This window comes from Labeo rohita, chromosome 3 (assembly GCF_022985175.1).
Source record: "Labeo rohita strain BAU-BD-2019 chromosome 3, IGBB_LRoh.1.0, whole genome shotgun sequence".
NCBI classification, from domain to species: Eukaryota; Metazoa; Chordata; class Actinopteri; order Cypriniformes; family Cyprinidae; genus Labeo; species Labeo rohita.
Genome location: NC_066871.1, coordinates 2365437 through 2385962, shown reverse-complemented (window position 1 = coordinate 2385962; position 20526 = coordinate 2365437). Strand labels below are relative to the sequence as shown.

Below are 20526 nucleotides of genomic sequence, written 5' to 3'. Positions count from 1 at the left end.
TGTATTTATTGTTTGTTTGTTAATTAGGAAAATGTGAATTTAATAAGTGTTTTATTAATTTTTATTAATTAATTTATTCATTAATTATTAAATAAATGTATTAAATTTATTTATTAATTATTATAGTGTGATTTAATTCAAAGATATGTTGCTTTTGAGCTTTCATGTGTTCCCAAAATTTTGTTAGTGGATTATTTTAAGAAAATTTGCAATGAGTGGGTGCATTAATAACTGTGAAAATTGTTAAAACATCAGTTTTATCAGTTAACATTAAGCAAAAATGACATTAGTAAAAAGTAAGTATCTTTAAAAGTTAAATGACATAAGTAAAAATCCTGTGAATACTTTATTGTATTTTATAGGAAAATGTGCTTTGAGAAAGTTTTTTTTTTTTTGAGAAACTGCACTAATAATTGTAAAAATCACCAAAACACCAGTTTTGTCAAAAGACACTAGACAAAAAATGATGTTCGTAAAGAGAAAAATGTTTGTTTATTCAAGAAAATGTGCAAAGGAAAAATACATGAATAATTAGTAAAAAAATCACCAAAACACTAGTTTTGTCAAGACTCTAAGCAAAAATAAATAAATAAATAAATAAATAAATAAATGTGAAGGGAAAAGGTTTAATTTTATTTTATTTATTTATTTTTAAAGAAAATTTGCTATGGTAAAATGCATTAATAATTATTATAACTTAATATAAAAAAAAAAATCACTAAAACACAAGTTTTGTCAAAAGATATTAAGCAAAAAATGATGTTTGTCAGAGAAAAGGTTTTATTTATTTATTTATTTTATTATTATTATTATTATTATTTTTTTTTTTTAAGAAAATGTGCAATGGGAAGTTTTGTAAAAAGACACTGACAGACACTGAAGAGAAAATGTTTATTTTATTTTATTTTATTACACTAGTAAACTAATAACTGTAAAAACCACCAAAACAATAAAACTAAATGACATTAATGAAGAGAAAAGATCCTGCAGAGTTTGAGACACACAAATACAGACTCAGCATCTAATGTAGCGACATTCAAACTTTTTTTTTTAACTATGCCTTTAAGTGTTTGAATACTTTTGTCCCACTGCATGTCCGTACGGGGACGTTCTCTTAGCGCCATGCCATTCCCAGTCAGAGGAACAAGTAAAGAATTGCGGAAACGTGAGACAGGAACGGAGAGAAGAGAGGCAAAGTTAAAGCACGGCCCCTACGCTGAAAAGTCACGTCCCAACTGTCTGGTTGCCCACAGCAACGAGACATGATGTCACAGGCAGTTGAAGTTGAACTTGAGGGTGGGGGGCAGAGCTGGTCACTGCCAAGGATTACGGGGGGAAGATGGGATTGCGAGAGGGAGGAGTACAGCTTACAGGGGAAGAGTTACTTGGCCCGAGTGGCTGTTGGGCTCGAGCCCGGGGCGAGCAGCGGGGGGAGAATAGATGGGACGTGCCGGGGGTGTTTGCGTGACCTGCAAGAGTCAACCAGAACAAAAGTTACCCGGCGCCCCTCCTAACAGAGCCTCTCAGCCAAAGTGTTTCCAGGATTTGACTTCGAGAGAGTTTTGTAAAACCAATCAGGAGTAACAATCCCGCGCTCATTTGAATGCGGAGCCCCGCTCTCGCTATCGTCCCGACCGCCGCATCACATCCGTATACAAACATTCACACACTTTCTGACTTTTACTAGTTAGTATAAGGGTGTTTCAGTTAATATCTTAACCAAGGCTTTTGTGCAAGTGCATTTGTCTCACAAGGCCAGATATGTGAGCGGATTGGAGAATATATATTTATTATAATAGGGATTTATGTTAAATTGAATATTTTTTAAATTAATTTGGAATAAATTATTTTAAATAAATTTAAAATAAATTTTTATATTTTGGATATTTAGGTATTCTATTTTAACCTTTATATTGTGAAAATAATTTATATCAAAGCATCAAATTATATATGATATTAGGGATATTGTTATATATAATTCATATTTTATAATTAATATAATTACCTATATTTATATAAGGATATACGTTACTTATATAAGTAATTATAATTCTGATGCATATAATGCACATTTAATATACATAGTTTTTGAATATTTAATATATATTATTTTTATGTAATTATTCATTTAGAATTTTTTTATATTAAAATAAAATTTAAATATACATTACATAAAGGTATCATATATATTATTTTATATATAAAATTACAATTTAATATTAAAATTGTAATACCTATATATATATATATATATATATATACATTGTTAAATAATGTAAAACATTTTGGCACAATTTATATAAAAATAAATATAATATAAATATAATATAAATGTCTTCTTTTCTGGATATTATTTTTAATATAAATGTTGTGATATTTATAAGTGTGTATATTATTATAAATCATGTAATACATTATTTCTGTTTATAATACAAATATTTAGAGAAATAAATTTCAGTGCAAATATAAGGCACAGTAGTGCGGACCATCCTTCCTCTAAAAGATGTAGTCTGTGATATGTGAACTAAGGTCTGCGCTGCTGCTCTTACTGTGTGGTTTATAGCATTTTTATAGCTATTTAGCAGAGTTGGGCTGCTGTTCTGACAACCAGAATGTGTTTATAATAAACAATCAAATGTGTAGAAATGAATATCTGACTCATTTCAATCTGCTGCCCTTTCAGTTGTTTTTATGTGACGTCACAACGGTTAAACGACTTTCCTATTTAAAACTACCAGTTGGACAAAGACGTTAAGTGTATTTATTGGGAAACACGGTGTAATTCCAGCATGACGTGAACACGCTATAAACTTTGTGTAAATATTTCTCCGTCCATTGGCGTTATCAGTGCGATATCTGAACTTTACGAGCCGAACTCCTGAGATGCATTACCAGAACGTCTGCTGATGTTGATAAAGTCAGTATGATGGTATGTAGAGCTGCGTCAGAGATTCACTGACATGGCATTCCCAGAAGGGAGGTTTGCTGGTTTAGTTCAGGTCAAACTGTGTTGTAAAGGCACATATGGTAAGCAGGTCAGACTGAATGCTTCAGCTTCTGAAACTGATCATGAAAAATAGGAAGATGTGTGAGGGTCAAGCCTGACCTCTAGTGGTCACTTCAGTAACGGCAGCATCTCTTCACATTCACAGTCCACATCTGGATCCATCTTAAAGTTTTCATACTGTTGAAGTCAAGCATCAAGAATATTGATATTAAGAAAAACAATTTTGTAATTTTAGCACATACCGTATGGACTTGTATGGAAGTTTACAGTTATGGAAGTTAACACACCAATTTTAAAATTATAAAGTTAAAGTACAAATAATAATATATAATTATACATTTAATTTATTATTAATTTATAAATACAAATATTAAATATAAATATTTATTTTATTAAATCTATAAGAAATGCAATTATAATAGCTTCATATAAAAACAAATAGATTTAATTTAGTTATAATAAATTAGTAAAAATTAATATAAATTAAAAATGTAATATATTTAAAAATATATATTTAATTCTATTTTTTTAAATAATAAAAAATTATTCAATTATAGATTATTCAATTATTCAATTATAGATTTAAAAATTATGAAATTATAGGTTTGTGTGACAATTTTGTTATAATAAAGTAATATATAAAACATATATAATTACAAAAAAATACAGACAAATGAATAAATTACTGATTTACATAAAAAAACATTTCACTCAGTGAATTAAAATTTAAGTTATTAAATGTATAAATTATACACATTTTTAAATATAGGTTTATGTGGCAATATAATACACAAATTACAAACAAATTATTACATTATAGATTTATGTAAAAATACATTTCACTCAATGAATCAAAATATAAAATTTATGTATATATACACACAAATTATAAACAAATGATTAAATTATAGGTTTATGTGACAATAAAATACACTTGGCTTTTAATTTTAATAACATTAAACGTTATTAAATGTATAAAAATTAATAATAATAAAAAAACAATTATATATTATATAATTATATAAATAATTTTAGATATTTTTAACTTTATTAAATGTATAATAAATTATAAACAAATGTTCAAATAAGTTGAAGTGACATTAATTTGAACATATGTTCTGCAATTACTGTCAATGAGTGATATTTGATAATTAGTAGTTTAGTCCTATTTTATTTTTCAGCGTTTATTTGAATTATAGCTTTCAAATATATTTTATGAAATTATGTAAGAATGATTATCAGATGTAAAATGCCTATAATTGTCAGAGGTTTTTTTTATCCTCAGAAAAATAAATAAATAAATAATAATAATAAACAATATTGGCCTTTAATGTATTTGGTATTGAAAATAAGTCTAATTCTTCCTGCACAGGTTTTTTAGATTTATATAATGTTTTGAACATAAAAATGACAAGTTCATTTTCTGTAATTATTGATAATGGGTGATATTTGATAATTGTAGTCCTATTTTAAGGGTTTTTTTTTTTTTTTAATGTTTATTTGAAATAAGGCTTTCAAATATTTTATGAAATTATAAAGGGATGACTAGCAGATGGTGATTAGCAGCTATGATGTAAAATGCCTAAAATGGTCAGGATTTTTTTATCCTCAGAAAAAAAAAAATTAATATTGGCCTTTACTGTATTTGGAGTGGAAATAAGTCAAATTCTTTCTGCATAGATTATTTTATAATTTTATACTGTCTTCACTGAGCTGATGCATTTTCACATTGAACACTAACAGTCCTTTATTGTGTTGTGTTTTTACAGTCATGGTTCCTTTGACGAGGTCCTGCCTGCAACCTGTCGACACAATTTGGAAGTTTTATGACAAAAAAAAGAAATCCTGTTTGAAAATCCCCTCCGACCCGAAACGCACCCTAAGAAACGTGAGCAGCATATGATTGGGAAACGTTCGACCCTGTATTTGCCAACCGTCAGACGCCCTTCAAGCCCGCTCCTCCACCTCCGACACAGACTTTCAGATCACAGCAGGAGGTGAGGGACCGACACGCACCTACAGCATCTCGCAAGAACCGTCGTCACAACCAACGGCAACGTAGAGGAGGAAGAACCCGATGAACACAGACAGAAAATGTTACTAGGAAGAAGGATGTAGTGTACAATGGCTGGGATTATCAACAGTTTCAGTGGTGAGGATTCAGACACAACAAAAATCCGTTTTTTTTGTTTTCGAAACACTTAAACATGCTGACGTTCAGCATACAGGCGACACTAAAAGTCACATCATAAGAGCCCCCGGACGTTTTGCATCTCTAGCTAATTAGCATGCAGTAGAAACGTCTTTATTTCCCTTTTGCGGTCAATTACTAAACTAACTACGAACAGCAGAAGTATTGCACTACAGTAACGCGAAGAACACTAGTTTGACGTGCACTATTGAAAATGGGATCGACGGCGGACATTATTTGCACATTTTATCGCGGAGAAAAACTAACCTGGCACACTAAAGCTACCCAGAGACCCGTTCTCGTTTTCAGGCCTCAGACTGAATTTTTTAATAAAACAAAAGTCCATTTCAAGCACTTAGTGCCAACTAGACACCACCAGATTTTACTTACAACTCCTATAGAACAAATACAGCCAATTAGCGCACACTTAAGGTGCGGTCACATTCACTAAATTTTGTGGGTTTTTCTTAAACCTGATGCGATTTTTCATTCTTAAATGAAATTTCTGATAGTAGTAGTAGTAGTATTTTTTCCATACTGTGGAAGTCAATGGCAACCGTGGATGATTTATCTCTTTAAAATGACTATTTTTCGCCTGTTTATTACTATGTAGCTATGATTTACAAAAACAAAGTAATGAATTTGTACAACGCAGTCACGATTTTATGAAAATTAGTGAGCGAATTAGCACAAAATGTCTACGATTTATGATTTTGAAGGTAGCAAATTAGTACAAAGTTTTGTAAAAAGTGACCAGAATTTAGGAAAACAAACAAAAAAAAAACTTACGGGCACAACGTAGCCACAATTTACAATAATGGAAAGAATTTGTACAACATAGTCACGATTTATGAAAATGAGTGAGCGAATTAGCACAAAATGGCCACGATTTGCGAAAACAAGGGAACAAATTAGTACAATGTGGCCAAAATTTATGAAAGCAAAGAAAACGATTTTGTACAACGTAGCCAGGATTTACAAAAATGAGAAAATGAATTTGTGCAACACATGATATATGAAAATGAGTGAATGAATTAGCACAATATGGCCACAATTTGTGAAAACAAGGGAACGAATTTGTACAACATAGCCATGATTTACAAAAACAAGGTAGCGAATTAGTACAGCGTAGACAAAATTTGCTACTGTCAACTCGTTTTCATTTCTGGGTGAAAATGACTAGATTTCAGCTCTTTAAGTTTTTTCAGATCAACGGTAAATATGACTATTTTTACAGTCATATGACTGAGCTACAATTTGTTCATTGTTGAAAGAAAAGATAATCGTGCATTATTTTGTTATTTCAAACTTGTATTATTTTTTAAATTAAAGCCATTTGTCTAAATTCGACATTCAAAATTTCAAAAATCCCATTCAGGTATCAGAATGACTCGCAAAATTCCAAAAAATGTGACCGCACCTTTACAGCCATGTGACTGAGTTACAATTTTTATTTATTTATTTTAAAAAGTCCCAAGTAATCACTGCATTCTTTTGTCATTTCAAACGTTTTCCTTTTTTAATTAAAGCCATATTTCTGAACTTTGTCTTAAGTTGTTTGTTTAAAGTAAAACTTTTAATTAGAACTTTTTTGTAAGAAAAATTTTCTAGTGATATTTTTTTTTAGCCCCAGCTAGTCATTTCGTTATTTATAATACATGATAGCGAGGCATAATAAAAGTCCCTGATTCATTAACTCTAATAAAGCCGGCCCTAGAGACACGCCCACTTCTGTGTTTTGTTTACCTACCTGTTTACACTCCCAGAAGTCTGTGTTCCAAGAACACGTGACCCCGCTGCGGAGCAAAAGAATGTGTGACATATCATAGCCGTGCTCAGAGGGAGGTGGGCCGTTTGGACCGCTTTTATTAGACGCCACATTTCACCAGTAGCATTTGATTCTAAATTTGGTGATGTTTCGGCATGGCTGTCCGCACATACACGCGCGCACTCTCCTCCGCAGATTGACTACAAAGGGAAGCCTTCACGGCGAATCACAGTAGGGCGATCTTCATCCGCTGATAAAGTTTTGTTTTCGTCGCAGCTGTAATCGGTAACCTCACAAAATAACTGGACTGCCTGACCATGTATCTCACTGCAGGGAAGCATTGTTGCCGGATGGCGGCCGTGTCATCGCTTTGGTAGAAAACTAACACGAGAATCGTGATGGCAATGGTCTTTTCTTTTCTAATCAAAGGAAGTGCCTCTGTATTCCCATTATGCAATTTGTTAAACATGAATTCAGGTTATTTTCTTGCATATAAGCTATAGAGGAGCGTGAAATTTTTATGAGAAAAAAAAAAAAAAACAAGCGTCAGCTCACTAGTTACAAACATCTTTATATATACAGGATATATCCATATATATTTATATATACATTTTTTTTTCTTATTTGCCTAATAAGCTCAGTGGCAGTCTAGTTATTTTTTGAAGTATGACATGATCATAAATCAGTTATCCGTTCAGAAGTACCAGTCCCGAAAACCCAGTTCTGCACTTAATAAAAATTAGAGCGAAAAAATCAACTGGCGGAAATCAGATTTCCGCAAAAGAAAAACGTTATCGATAGCGTAGTTAAAAAAAAAAAAAAAATGCACGGCTTTTGATTTCTTTTGTGTTTGGACAGGAAGTATTTGTTATTGCAAAATAAAGTGTGTTGATTGAGCCATGTGCAATGCCTTGGGTAGAAACTGTGTTTGTCTCATTGTTAGGGTGTACAGGAAAGCGTAGAGGTGAAAATCCTTCTATTATAGTAAAGTCCACGCTGTCCGGGACTCTAAACTACAGGGCGGCGAGAGCGAGAGAAAGACAGAAAATGGTCTTTGTAAGTTTTGGGAATTCGTTTTGTAATCTTTCCTTTTTTTTCTGCTTTTTTTAATGTTTATTTGTAATGATTTGTTCTCAAAACTTAGGAGGGCTGAAGAAGCAGTTTTTTGCGACACGTCAGAATATATCACTAAATAAAACAGGTGCTTTTTATGGATCAAAGTACGTTCGATCTCTATTATACATAAGAAGACGAAAAATAAGTGTTATCGAGACAAATTTTAGAAGAAAAAAACCTTCATTACTCTTTCCTTTTTGTATTTACTAAGGGGGGGAGGGGGTTCATTGTGGTCAAGGTTGTGACAAAAGGCATTTTTCCTCCAACCTTTTCTGCGAAGCGATCCGAGAATGTCGACTCATGACGTCCTAACAGGTTTTACGACTTTTAACTAGCTAAAATGCAGGATTTTTTTCCCGTATTTTTGACTTCATGCTATGCATTCCAGTTTTCTAGGACTTCCATGCTTTGGATCGCCCGAACCGCCGTAGTCCTTAACTAACTTCCCGTCTGAACTTCGCTGGCTTTTGTACATAGAAAATTTTGAATTCGTATGAAAGGTATGACAAGATCTTCCCTGTTTACGGGAGAGGCTTTAACGCAGCTCGAATAAACTAAAATGCCCGTTGTAAGCTAGAAATTTTGGAGCACGGGAGGTGTGTTGTGAATTTGTTTTTTTATACTTTTGAACTTGTGAGTCTCACAAAAACTTTCAAGATGTAATTTTTTTTTTTTACAGAGCCCCACACATGACATGAGAACAACAGTTTATTTATCGTGGCCTTGAATTAAGAATTCGTGAATTAATTCGTTATCGTTTTCATAATCATGGCATTAGTACAAAGTGGCCACAATTTACGTACACAAGGAAGCGAACTAGTAAAACATGGCCACGATTTACACAAAGAAAAGAGCAAATTTGTACAACATAGCCATGATTTACGAAAACGAGGGAACGAATTTATAAAACATAGCCATGATTTACAAAAATGAAAAGGTTAAAGTTAAAGCCACGATTTACAGAAACAAAGGAACAAATTTGTAAAACACAGCCACGATTTACGAAAACGAGCAAGCTTTATACCACAACATGGCCACTTTTTACAAAAATGAGGGAACAAATTAGTCCTACATGGCAACGATTTACGAAAACGTGGTAGCGAATTAGTACAACATGGCCAAAATTTACGCAAACTAGGAAACTATTTTGTACAACGTAGCCACAATTCACAAAAATGAAGGAACAAATTTTTGCAACATAGTCACATTTAATGAAAATTTATCAAATTTGAACATGGCTATGATTTACGAAAACAAAGGAACAAATTAGTACAACATGGCCATGATTTACAAAAATAACGTAGCAAATTAGTACAATGTTTACGAAATTTACGAAAACAAAGAAAATATTTTGTACAACATAGCAATGATTTTAAAAAATGAGGTAACAAATTTAACGTAGTCACAATTTATGAAAATGAGAGCAAATTAGCACAACTTGGCTACAATTTATGAAAACAAAGGAACACATTTGTAAAACATAGCCACAATGTATGAAAACAAGCAAGCTAATTAGTACAACATGGCCACATTTTACAAAAATGAGGGAGCGAATTAGTCCTACATGGCAACGATTTACGAAAACGTGGTAGCGAATTAGTACAACATGGCTAAAATTACAAAAATAAAGAACCTATTTTGTACAACATAGCCAAGATTAACAAAAACGAAGGAACAAATTAGTACAACATAGTCACGATTAATGAAAAGTAGTTATCAAATTTGCACAACATGGCTACGATTTACAAAAACAATGTAGCGAATTAGTACAACGTGGTCAAATTTTATGAAAATAAGGAAACTATTTTGTACAATGTAGCCACAACTCACAAAAAGAAACAAATTTGTACAACGTAATCACGATTTATGAAAATGAGTGACTAAATTAGCACAACATGGCCACAATTTACAAAAACAAAGGAACGAATTTGTAAAACATAGCTACAGTTTATGAAAACGAGTGAGCTAATTAGCACAACATGGCCACAATTTACAAAAATGAGGAAATTGGTACAACATAGCCCTGATTTACGAAAACGACAGAGCAATTTAGTACAACATGATCACAATTTACAAAAATGACGGAATAATTTAGTACAACATGGCTACGATTTACGAAATCGTGGAAACTTGTTAACAAGTCATAGAAGCAAATTCTTAATTTGTGGGAACGATACTTTTTCCCACGTCATTTGCGAGGCTCTGTATATTTAATTCAGAAAATATAAGAAAAAAAAAGTCAAAAATAAATGACGTTACAACACAAAAACATCCTAATGATCCGTGCAAAATGTAGTTTGTTTTATTTTGATTTTGGGGTAAAATGTGATCATTTTTTTGTAATGAGATTCACACAACAGATTTCCAAACAAAGTCAGCGACCAATCAGAAAGAGAGAGTTGAAACTGAACCCCTCCCCCTCTGAACCCGCAGCGCCCTCTACTGGCCCCCGTGTAAATGACTCTAAATATTTGTTTTGTGATCTAGTGTTAGACTCAGAGCATCATAAAGGTTGTCCCTAAAAAGTGCCTTTTGTTCACAGACACCATCTTGTAATCCTGAGTGCCCATCTCAAAAAAGAAAAAAAAAAAAAAAAAAAAAAAAAAAAAAAAAAATCCCCTCGTTCAAACTTCTGTATTTCTCCTTCCGCGACTTCTTCAAAGCAGTATATATAGTACTAAAGGAAATCGGTGTGACTTAGTTCCTCTTTTTATTGTTGAATAATTAAGAAAACTGTAAAAAAAAAAAAATAGAAAAATGACAAAAAAACTTTCTGTCTTGCTTTTCCTTCCTCTGTAATCTTGTCTTCTGCCTCTTTTGGACACTGGAGTAGTCTATAGTTGCATAACCATTGCCCTTCCCTGTGCCCCTTTTCTCTGAACGGAGGGGTTTTAAAATAAAATGCAAAAAAAATGTAAGAAAAAAATGTTGTCTGAGCAGAATGCAGTTAGCTCACATGTTATTCTTGTCTGTACGCTTCACGTTGTATTCATACCGATCTCTTCAGCTTCTCCATTGAACAGTTAATGTACGTGAACAAGTTACGCCGGTGAGCTCTGGTGGGCCGTCCGACAGACGGGCGCTTTGCGAAAACGATAGAGGCCGACCGCTGAGGTAGAATAGGCGAGTTTTTGAGCTATTTATTTCTTTTTTGTTACCAAATTCATTTGATTTGCTATGATCTGTTTGTATTGATATTGCATTGAGAATCTGTATTGATGACGCACCTTTTATGGTTGTACGTGACCAGATATTTAATAATAATAATAATTAAAAAAAAAAAAGTTCCTGTCAAGACGAAGCACCTTAAAAACGGAGTGGTTTCAGCCCAGGGAAAGCGACACTGTTTCAAAAGCCCAGCGTTACGAGCCAAACTCTTAGACCAAAGTGACGCACGCCACAAAAAAACCTGAGCGAGACTAAAATTAGCTTGAAAACTCACCAGCAAAAAGCCGACGTCGTGGGCTTTAACGACAACTTGCTTCCTCCCACAAACAAAATATGCAATTGTTTCACTTTCCCGAGTCCGTGAAGCCGGCGTCCGCGTTGGCTGTGATTTATTCATTACTGTAATAAGTGAAAGCCATAGCGACGGACACGTGTTTGGCGCTCTCGTTGTCCCTCCCTGGTACTGACCGTCCATTTTCTTTCTTTCGTATTTACTTTTGTACTCTTTTGTTAAGCGGGGCATTCGGAATGCGTTTAGAGTAGCACGAACCCTCGGCGGCTCCGGTCCCGGTTTGAACTCCTCGAGCGGCGCCCTTCTCAGTCCACACGCCTTCCAGAGCTCATGGTGAAATGCATGTGTTGATTACAATTTCTTTTCCATAATAAGAAAAACAAGTAAGAGCAGCACCTTTAACTGATTGAATAAAAGGATGTTCTTGACTGTAAAGTTGCATCTGTGTGGTTATTTCCATCTTTAGCTGCAGTTTAGCCTCTAGGAGCCTTCAAGGTGATTTTTCACCCAAAATGTGCTCACCCTCAGGCCATGTAGATGTTTTTTTTTTTTTTATCTGAACAGATTTGGAGAAATGTTGCATTGTATCACTTGCTCACCAGTGGATCCTCTGCAGTGAATGGGTGCCGTCAGAATGAGTCCAAACAGCTGATAAAAATCACAGTAATTCACATGTAATCCACACCACTCCAGTCCATCAATTAACAACTGTGGATTTTGTTTTGAGAAGACAACAGGAGATGGAATTTTCACTGGAGGAAGTGTTATTATGGATTATGGACTAATAAAATGTCTTGATGTATTTGTTTCTTACAAACATGCAGTTTTTCACTACAGCAATATGTTACGTGATGAGCTGGTGTGGTTTATTGTGATGTTTTTATCAGCCGTTTAGACTCTCATTCTGACGGCACCCATTCACTGCAGAGGATCCATTGGTGAGCAAATGATGCAATGCTACGATTGGTTATTTCCATTAAAAAAATTTAATCTCAAGCGCTCATCTTGTCTTGCTCTCCCTGAACTCTGTGTATTCTGACTAAAGACAGTTAGGGTATGTCGAAAAACTTGTAAAATCTTATTTTCTCCCTCAACTTCAAAAATCATTTCAAAATCATCCTACATCACTGCAGAATTACCAACCCAGTCTTTGCAATGTGAACATGCAAAGAAGTTCAAACACCCTTAACAAAAAAGGTAAAACAGCGATATAGGACGATTTTGAAGTTGAGGGAGAACATGAGATGGGAGTTTTTCGACATACCCTAACTGACATGAACCGGAACAAAACTGTCCAGTCAGACAGACAAGACGAGCGTTTGGCATTAAAAAGTATATAAATTGTATTATTTTTATGAAAATAACCGATTGTTTCGCTAGATAAGACCCTTTTTCCTCGGCTGGGATCATTTACAACCACATTTAAGCTACATTTTGGAAGATTAAACTCGGGGCACCATAGAAGTCCACTATATGGAGAAAAAACCTGAAATGTTTTCCTCAAAAAACAATTTCTTTACGACTGAAGAAAGAAAAACATAAACATCTTGGATGACAAGAGGGTGAGTACATTATCTATAAATTTTGGTTCTGGAAGTGGACTTCTCCTTTAATCATGCAAGTAAATATATTCACACAACAAACCATTTTTGTGTTACATCAAGTATTTATTTAATGCACCTTTGTCACATTAAATGCACCTTTGTCACAATAAATTAACAGTCTATAAATAATTATTTAATGCACTTTTAATGCACTTTCCCCTGAGTGAAGGGACTGGGTTCGGATGACAAGCATCTGCTAAAATGCAAGTTGTTTTTTGTTTTGAAAAAATTGGTAAAGGCATTAAAGTACATTGTTTATAGAAGTTAGTTATATTGATCAGCACTGTGCGTGTGTGTGATCACTGGTTACGTTCAGTTAAAACACAACAAAAATTGCTTTATAGAAACAATTAGGGACTTTTGTGCGTCAAAGCAAAATTAAAAGTATATTAGAAAATATTCAAGGCCACCTTCTGTAAACGTATTTTCTCCAAAAGGTTTTTAGATTTCTTTTTAAATATTTATAATATAAAATATAACATTTCAGTCTATTTACATTAGATCATTTTAAAATGATAACATCATTTGTAGTCCAAAACTGCATATAATCAGCATTTTATGTGCTATTAAGAAAATTGAGCTGAAATCAACCCCGCTGAGAGTTCATTTAACACATATGGACGTCATAAACTGACTCTCATAAGTGGTAAATGTTTTTATGATCCCATCCCTCCCAGTCGATGAGCTCTGAGCGATGAAACCAGAGTGAAATCTCCCGTTCCGCTCCCTCCACGGAATCAGACGCATGGACCACATTTCTGAATGAATTTAACAGTGATGAAAGTCATTTCATCTATGTGACTCATATACATGCCAAAGGTTTATTGCCTAATTTATATGTGACTCTGGACCACGAAACCAGTCGTAAGTAGCAGAAGTATATTTGTAGCCAATAGCCAATAATACATTGTATGGGTCAAAATTATCTTTTTTTATGCCAAAAATCATTAGGATCATGTTTCATGAAGATATTTTGTAAATTTCCTACCATATTTTAAAACTTAATTTTTGATTTGCAATATGCATTGTTAAGAACTTCATTTGGACAACTTTAAAGGTGATTTTTTTCAACATTTAGATTTTTTTGCACCCTCAGATTCCAGATTTGCAAATAGTTGTATTTCAAATAAATCTCAATTACAAAAAAAATTACTCATATGGTTGGTTTTGTGGTCCAGGGTCACATATGTGTGTGTGGCTGTGTTTGAAATAATAGTGGGCACTATATAGTGTGCAGTACACTAATATGGCACTTAGAAAAAAAAGTGTATATAAATACCTGCTGATGTGAACACTGAAATCTCCTCTAATAGTTCCTGGTGCGGCTTCAGCAGGGTCTGTGTTTCCCACCAGCATACGTGATGACCTCACTACATTATGCCCCTCCCACACCTGAAACCAAACCAATGAAGAATGTGAATATCAACTTGTCAATATTCATGAATTCATGCAATGCTCTCAGTAACATAGTATGTGATGCTAGACATTTCAAACAACCTTTTATTTATTGTATTGCATGTTAAAAAAAACATCATTTAGCATTTTTAATACAATTTTTGTTGTTAATTGATCAATGTATATCAAAGTGTACTGCATTGGGGTATACAGTATTCTACTCAGTCGAATGCAGTAGGTTATTTACTCTTATGGATAATTTGCATACTGCAGAAACAGTGTAAGCATTATAATGGTTTGATATTCATAACATAGGTAATGCTGAAACACAGCCATTTGATTGGTCCTCACCATGGCAACTATGGGGCCAGAGGTCATGTAGTAAAGCAGGCTGGAGTAGAAAGGTTTCCTCTGCAGCGAGACGTAATGCTGAGCTAAAAGCTTGTCAGAAGCCTGAAACATACACAAACACATCATGTAGAAACACGTCACATACAGTCATAAATGATATCTGAGTGAGTCACTCACCTGCAGCATCTTTAGACCGACCAATCGGAATCCTCGCTGCTCAAACCGCTTAATGACTTCGCCAATCAGACGCCTCTGAACGCCGTCGGGCTTCACTGCTACCAAGGTCCGTTCTTTAATGCCAGAAAAATCTAAACCAGGTCAAAAACAAGATCAATGTGTGTTTACATGCATTTGGTTAAAGGAGAAGTCCACTTCCAAACCAAAGATTCACATATAATGTACTCACCCCCTTGTCATCCAAGATGTTCGTTTCTGTCTTTCTTCAGTCGTAAAGAAATTATGTTTTTTGAGGAAAACATTTCAGTATTTTTCTCCATATAATGGACTGATATGGTGCCCCAATTTTAAACTTCCAAAATGCAGTTTAAATGCAGCTTCAAACAATCCCAAATGTGGTTCTAAACAATCCCAGCCGAGAAAGAAGGGTCTTATCTAGCGTAAAGATCGGTTATTTTCATTTGAAAAAAAATACAATATATATACTTTTTAATGCCAAACGCTCGTTTGTCTTACTCTGCCTGAACTGTTTTTGTTCCGGGTCATGACAGTTAGGGTATGCCGAAAAACTCCCATCTCATGTTCTCCCTCAACTTCAAAATCGTCCTATATTGCTGTTTTACCTTTTTTGTTATAGGAATTTTGCAAAGACTGGGTTGGAACTTGCAGTGATGTAGGATGATTTTGAAATGATTTTTGAAGTTGAGGGAGAAAATTCGATGTTACAAGTTTTTCGACATACCCTAACTGTCTTGAGTCAGAATACACAGAGTTCATGGAGAGAAAGGCAAGACGAGCATTTGAGATTAAAAAGTATTTAAATTGTATTTTTTTCATGAAAATTAGAGATCATTTCGCTAGATAAGACCCTTCTTCCTTGGCTAGGATTGTTTAAAACCGCATTTGGGATCGTTTGAAGCCACATTGCTTTTTGGAAGTTCAAAATCGGGGCACCAAATCAGTCCATTATATGGAGAAAAATGCTGAAATGTTTTCCTCAAAAAACAATTTCTTTACAGCTGAAGAAAGACAGACATGAACATCTTGGATGACAAGAGGGTGAGTACATTATATGTGAATCTTTGTTTTGGAAGTGGACTTATTTAATGATGAATTTGTTGAAAAGCAAACAGCGCCATCTACTGCCAAAAGGTGAAACATACAAAAATATGAACCTTAAAATAATGAGATTTTTTGGATATCTCACAAATCTGACATGTTCTTCCAAAAGTATGTCCTGTGTAATTAAATAAGTGTTAAACCTTGTACTGCTGAGAGATCTTTAGCACAAAAAGTGACAAAAAAACTTACTGTTATAAGATTTACTGAATATTAAATCAATATTGGTAATTTAGCAGTGTTGTTGAATATTAATAGCAGGAACAGTGTGATATTTCATCTATTATCACTAGGCAAATGTAGATCAATGGTGTGTCCCATGACCATCTCTTCTAACGGTCTGAATTGAAATGAAAAGTTCCTGCAAACGTGACAGACACGCGGTCGCTTATAGTAGTTTCTTGATGCTTGATCAAATTAAGGTCAGTCCACACAGAACACACACTCATGTGCTTTGGATTTGACCTCCACACACTGCCAAGATACATTCAGTATAGCACTTTGACTGGCCTTCAGACAGACCAATCACACACACTCTGAACAGGAGGAAGTTTGAAGTCTCTAGAGTTATTAGTCAGCTGTCAAAAAATATTTTATGTACTACCTGAAGTGGAAAAAATGGTATTGTGCAAAAACCTGGTCCAGTTTGGTTTATTAGGTTTGAGATGTGAGTGTTTTTATGCTCATTATGCTGAACATGCTTGCGCTTGTGTCTTTCATTTGTGACCCTGGACCACAAAACCCATGATAAGGGTACATTTTTTGTTAGGATAGGACAATATTTGGTTGAGATACAACAATTTGAAAATCTGGAATCTGAGGGTGCAAAAAAAAAAAAAAAAAAAAAATCAAACTATTGAGAAAATCTCCTTTAAAGCTGTCCAAATAAAGTTTTGATATATTTACGGTAGGAATTTTACAAAATGTCTTCATGGAACATGATCTTTAAGAAAAATCGATAATTTTCACCCACACAATGTATTGTTGGCTATTGCTACAAATATGCCGTACTACTTACGACTGGTTTTGTGGTCCAAGGTCACATTTGTATTTTGGCATGTGATGCGGAAACCCCTGCAATTTTGACCCATGCAACTAAATCTATTAAGCAAGACAGTAACTTGCACAAGCTCTCGTCTAACCTAATGCAGTCAGCACACACGTGAACACAATTAACCAATCACTGATCACGCGAACACGGAGCCCAGCTCGTGTGATATAAGTGAAAGAGCACGTGCACTTTGATACTATGGTAAACATAAAAATATCTTCTATATCAAAATTTCATATTTTTGTACTAGCTGCAACAAACAGAATATAGTAATTGTGTCAGATGGTTATGCAATGCATATATCATGATTATTCATATGTCTTGGTATTTCAAGAAATATCTTACACATACACACACATATATATGTGTGTATATATATATATATATATAAACAGTACTCTAGTATTTCCATGTAGTACTGTCAAATCATTAATCACGATTAATCGCATCCAAAATAAAAGTTTTTGTTTACATAATATATGTGTGTACTGTTTATTTATTATGTGTATATAAATACACACACATTCCTATATATATATATATAATATATATATGAATGTGTGTATTTATATACACATACATATACATATATATATATATATATATATATATATATGTATATATATTTAAGAAAAACTATTTATATATTCTATCAATTATATGAATATAAATATATACATGTGAATACATGTAAATGTATAATATACTGTATATGTGTCTATTTACATAAAATATATAACATAGTATACACACATATATAAACAAATATATGTAAACAAAAACTTTTATTTTGGATGTGACTAATCTCGATTATAATCGTTTAACAGCACTATTTCCATGGTAATGACCTTAAACAATGGCACTGAAATTCATTAACCGTGGTATTTACATGGTTCTCTAAAATAATAACAGCGTACAAAAATCCATGTCTAAAAATCATTGTAGTCCCATGAAACTCTTTTACTAATTGTTTAGTGTAGCATTTCTATTGCAGCTAACAATCCACAAATAGAAAAGGTCATAGCGCCAAACAGTTCGCAGCTAACAGAAATATATTTTAAGAACGTTTTGATAACGTTCATTAAGTTATGAAATTCAAATGTCTGATTTTTTTCAAATGTGTTACTTTTAAATGTTCTCTGAACATTCCAAATCAAGTAGTAACATTTAAAAATGTCAGAAGAACATCTAAAACGTTTGATTAAAAAAACATGAACGATGTACAAATAAATTATGCTTTTATGCTAACATTTTGAGAGCATTGTTAAAGACCAGATAACTTTGAACAAATTCTCTTTTAACGTTACTGGAAGAACATTTGTTTATAACTTTGAGAGAACCTTGTCAGAACGTTTGCTAAAGATCTGAAACCGTTCCCTGTTAGCTGTTACTGTAACACTTTTTTTTTCTTATGTGAACGTTACAAACAATATGACAGACAGTAATGTTCCATATTGTTGTTTTGAAAACATTATGGGAATGTTACTTTTGAATGTTCTCTGATACATGTGAAACTAATAAGTAGTAACATTCAAAAAAAGATCATACAAACGTCCAACAGAACGTTTCAGAAAAACGTTCCATAAATGACGTTTTGAGAACGATACTAAACACCACATAACATTGAACGAACTTTCTATTAGCGTTACTGGAAGAACCTTTGTTCAGAACTTTGAGAGAACTTAGCCAGAACGTTAGCCAAATTTCTAGCTGGGACGGTATTTTCCATGGTAAATGTCGAATAACATGGTATTGTCATTGTACTTCTAGTTATCCCTGACCCAAACCTTCGCCTTAAGGAAGGTTATGTCCTTCTCTGCGATGGAAATAGAAGGAGAGGTGGATGTAGGCAAACCTGTGTCGCTGCTGAGGCTGCGCGCGTGTCCTTGTCCCAAAACCCGCGTGGAAGTCCGTGTGACCGCTCGCGCTACGTGGACGCAAAGAGCAAATCTCGCTGCCATCATTTTTATTTCCAGGTCAAATGCGTCCCAAAACTTGACAGAGTAGCGCTTTAACAACTCCAAAACTTATGAGCGGTCCGGTGCTTATAAACCCCGGACCGTTACACACGCACATACACGCACCCACGCGCGCGGTCATTCACCTGACAGGTCAAAGTCAAGCGTCCAATCATCGTATATCCAGATGAGGCGTGCGTGCGTGCGTGTATCATGGGAAAAAAAAGAGCCCCGCAAATTACAGTGAGATTACCGGTCATCACGTGCACAAACACAACCTCTTAATTAACACCATTTCCTGTTTGGAGAGACATGCAAGATACACACACAAGCCGAAAAACGGAGCATGTACTAAAGTTACATAAACACCTTGTTCTTAAAATGTAACTATTTTTATAATGTATAAAAAGCCTGCATACAGATTCTTTAAAAGATTTTATTTGAACCTAAGGAGACATTTCAGCAATTTTGTCCTGAAAGTAAAGTTAGGTCGAAGGACAAACACACAAGAATCGATGCCTGGCACAGAGACAAAACAACAAATGTTAATCTTTGGAGAAGAACAAACACAAATAGAACGGACAACTTTTGATCATTCAAAACAGACGATTACAATCACATTAACTGATCACTGATAACAGGAAATGGCTATAAGTTCGAGCTTGATCACTGATAATGTGAGAGCGACAACACAGAGAGGGTATTAAAATATTTAAATATTTAGAATTTAAAATGATGTGATGGAATGTAAATGTACATTATTCACCACTAGAGGTCGCGGTCTACATCATTTATAAGCATCACAACATTTACAGTACTGCTGTCTAATATACACTTTGTCAGTCTAATCGAGCTTAAACCAATTACATTTTTGATTAAGAGGTTTTATGATAGAGGTTATATTTTTCAGATTTGTTTGAGTGCAAGTTCCAAAAGCAACAGGGAAAGTCTTTGAAAGTACTGGCCTCAACTTGCCTCCACATGAAAGTGATATAAACAGATTCCCAGTGACGTCACACTGGAATGACAAGTTGAATAGAAGGTTTCCCGTGAACTCTTTGCAATAAGGCTTAAGTGTGTGTGTGTGTGTGTGTGTGTGTTGTGGCAAATCTGCTTTTGCTTTGTCATTGTGGTGTATGGAGCGTAGACTGATGTGAACATAATGAATGAACACTTTTGCAAGGCATTGTATGATACATACACTCCTGGGCCTTTCTGTTTGTTTTGTACTAAATGTTTAAGCTGTGTGGGTGAATGTACAGACAGTCAATGTTAATGACTGAAGTTCATAAGTACACTGTAAACCCTAATGTTCATAATAATGAATTG

At 34.0% G+C, this 20526-nt stretch overlaps 2 protein-coding genes and 1 long non-coding RNA gene across 24 annotated transcripts in view; 1 reads left to right on the top strand and 2 right to left on the bottom strand.

Annotated features, from left to right (window-relative positions):
* The window catches only part of nfixb (nuclear factor I/Xb), a 184454-nt gene extending 178602 nt beyond the window's left edge, over positions 1-5852 (top strand). For all 20 annotated transcript variants that reach the window (XM_051105484.1, XM_051105482.1, XM_051105470.1 and 17 more), the window contains one exon: positions 4777-5852. Coding sequence is in view for 14 of the 20 variants with exons in the window: in XM_051105470.1 (XP_050961427.1) it covers positions 4777-4791 (15 nt within the window). In the remaining 6 variants the exon portion in view is untranslated. The remainder of the gene's footprint in view (positions 1-4776) is intronic.
* LOC127162662 (uncharacterized) overlaps positions 1-20526 on the bottom strand; it is a 502623-nt gene that overhangs the window by 7336 nt on the left and 474761 nt on the right. The gene's annotated exons all lie outside the window — the stretch shown is intronic.
* nme4 (NME/NM23 nucleoside diphosphate kinase 4) lies at positions 878-19297 on the bottom strand. 3 transcript variants are annotated; one of them, XR_007827408.1, is made up of 7 exons: positions 19095-19297; positions 15070-15200; positions 14893-14994; positions 14426-14538; positions 3107-3184; positions 2893-3005; positions 878-1469 (listed from the first exon to the last, which is right to left on the bottom strand). XR_007827408.1 is itself a non-coding variant. In XM_051105491.1 (6 exons), the coding sequence occupies exons 1-5, from the start codon at positions 19201-19203 to the stop codon at positions 3121-3123; spliced, it is 519 nt and encodes a 172-aa protein (XP_050961448.1). In that variant the 5' UTR covers positions 19204-19297; the 3' UTR covers positions 2748-3005; positions 3107-3120. The 3 variants fall into 3 exon arrangements, 2 of the variants coding, with proteins under 2 accessions (XP_050961448.1, XP_050961447.1); XM_051105491.1 differs by lacking the exon at positions 878-1469 and having other exon boundaries at positions 2748-3005; XM_051105490.1 differs by lacking the exons at positions 878-1469; positions 2893-3005; positions 3107-3184 and adding an exon at positions 13195-13904 and having other exon boundaries at positions 19095-19288.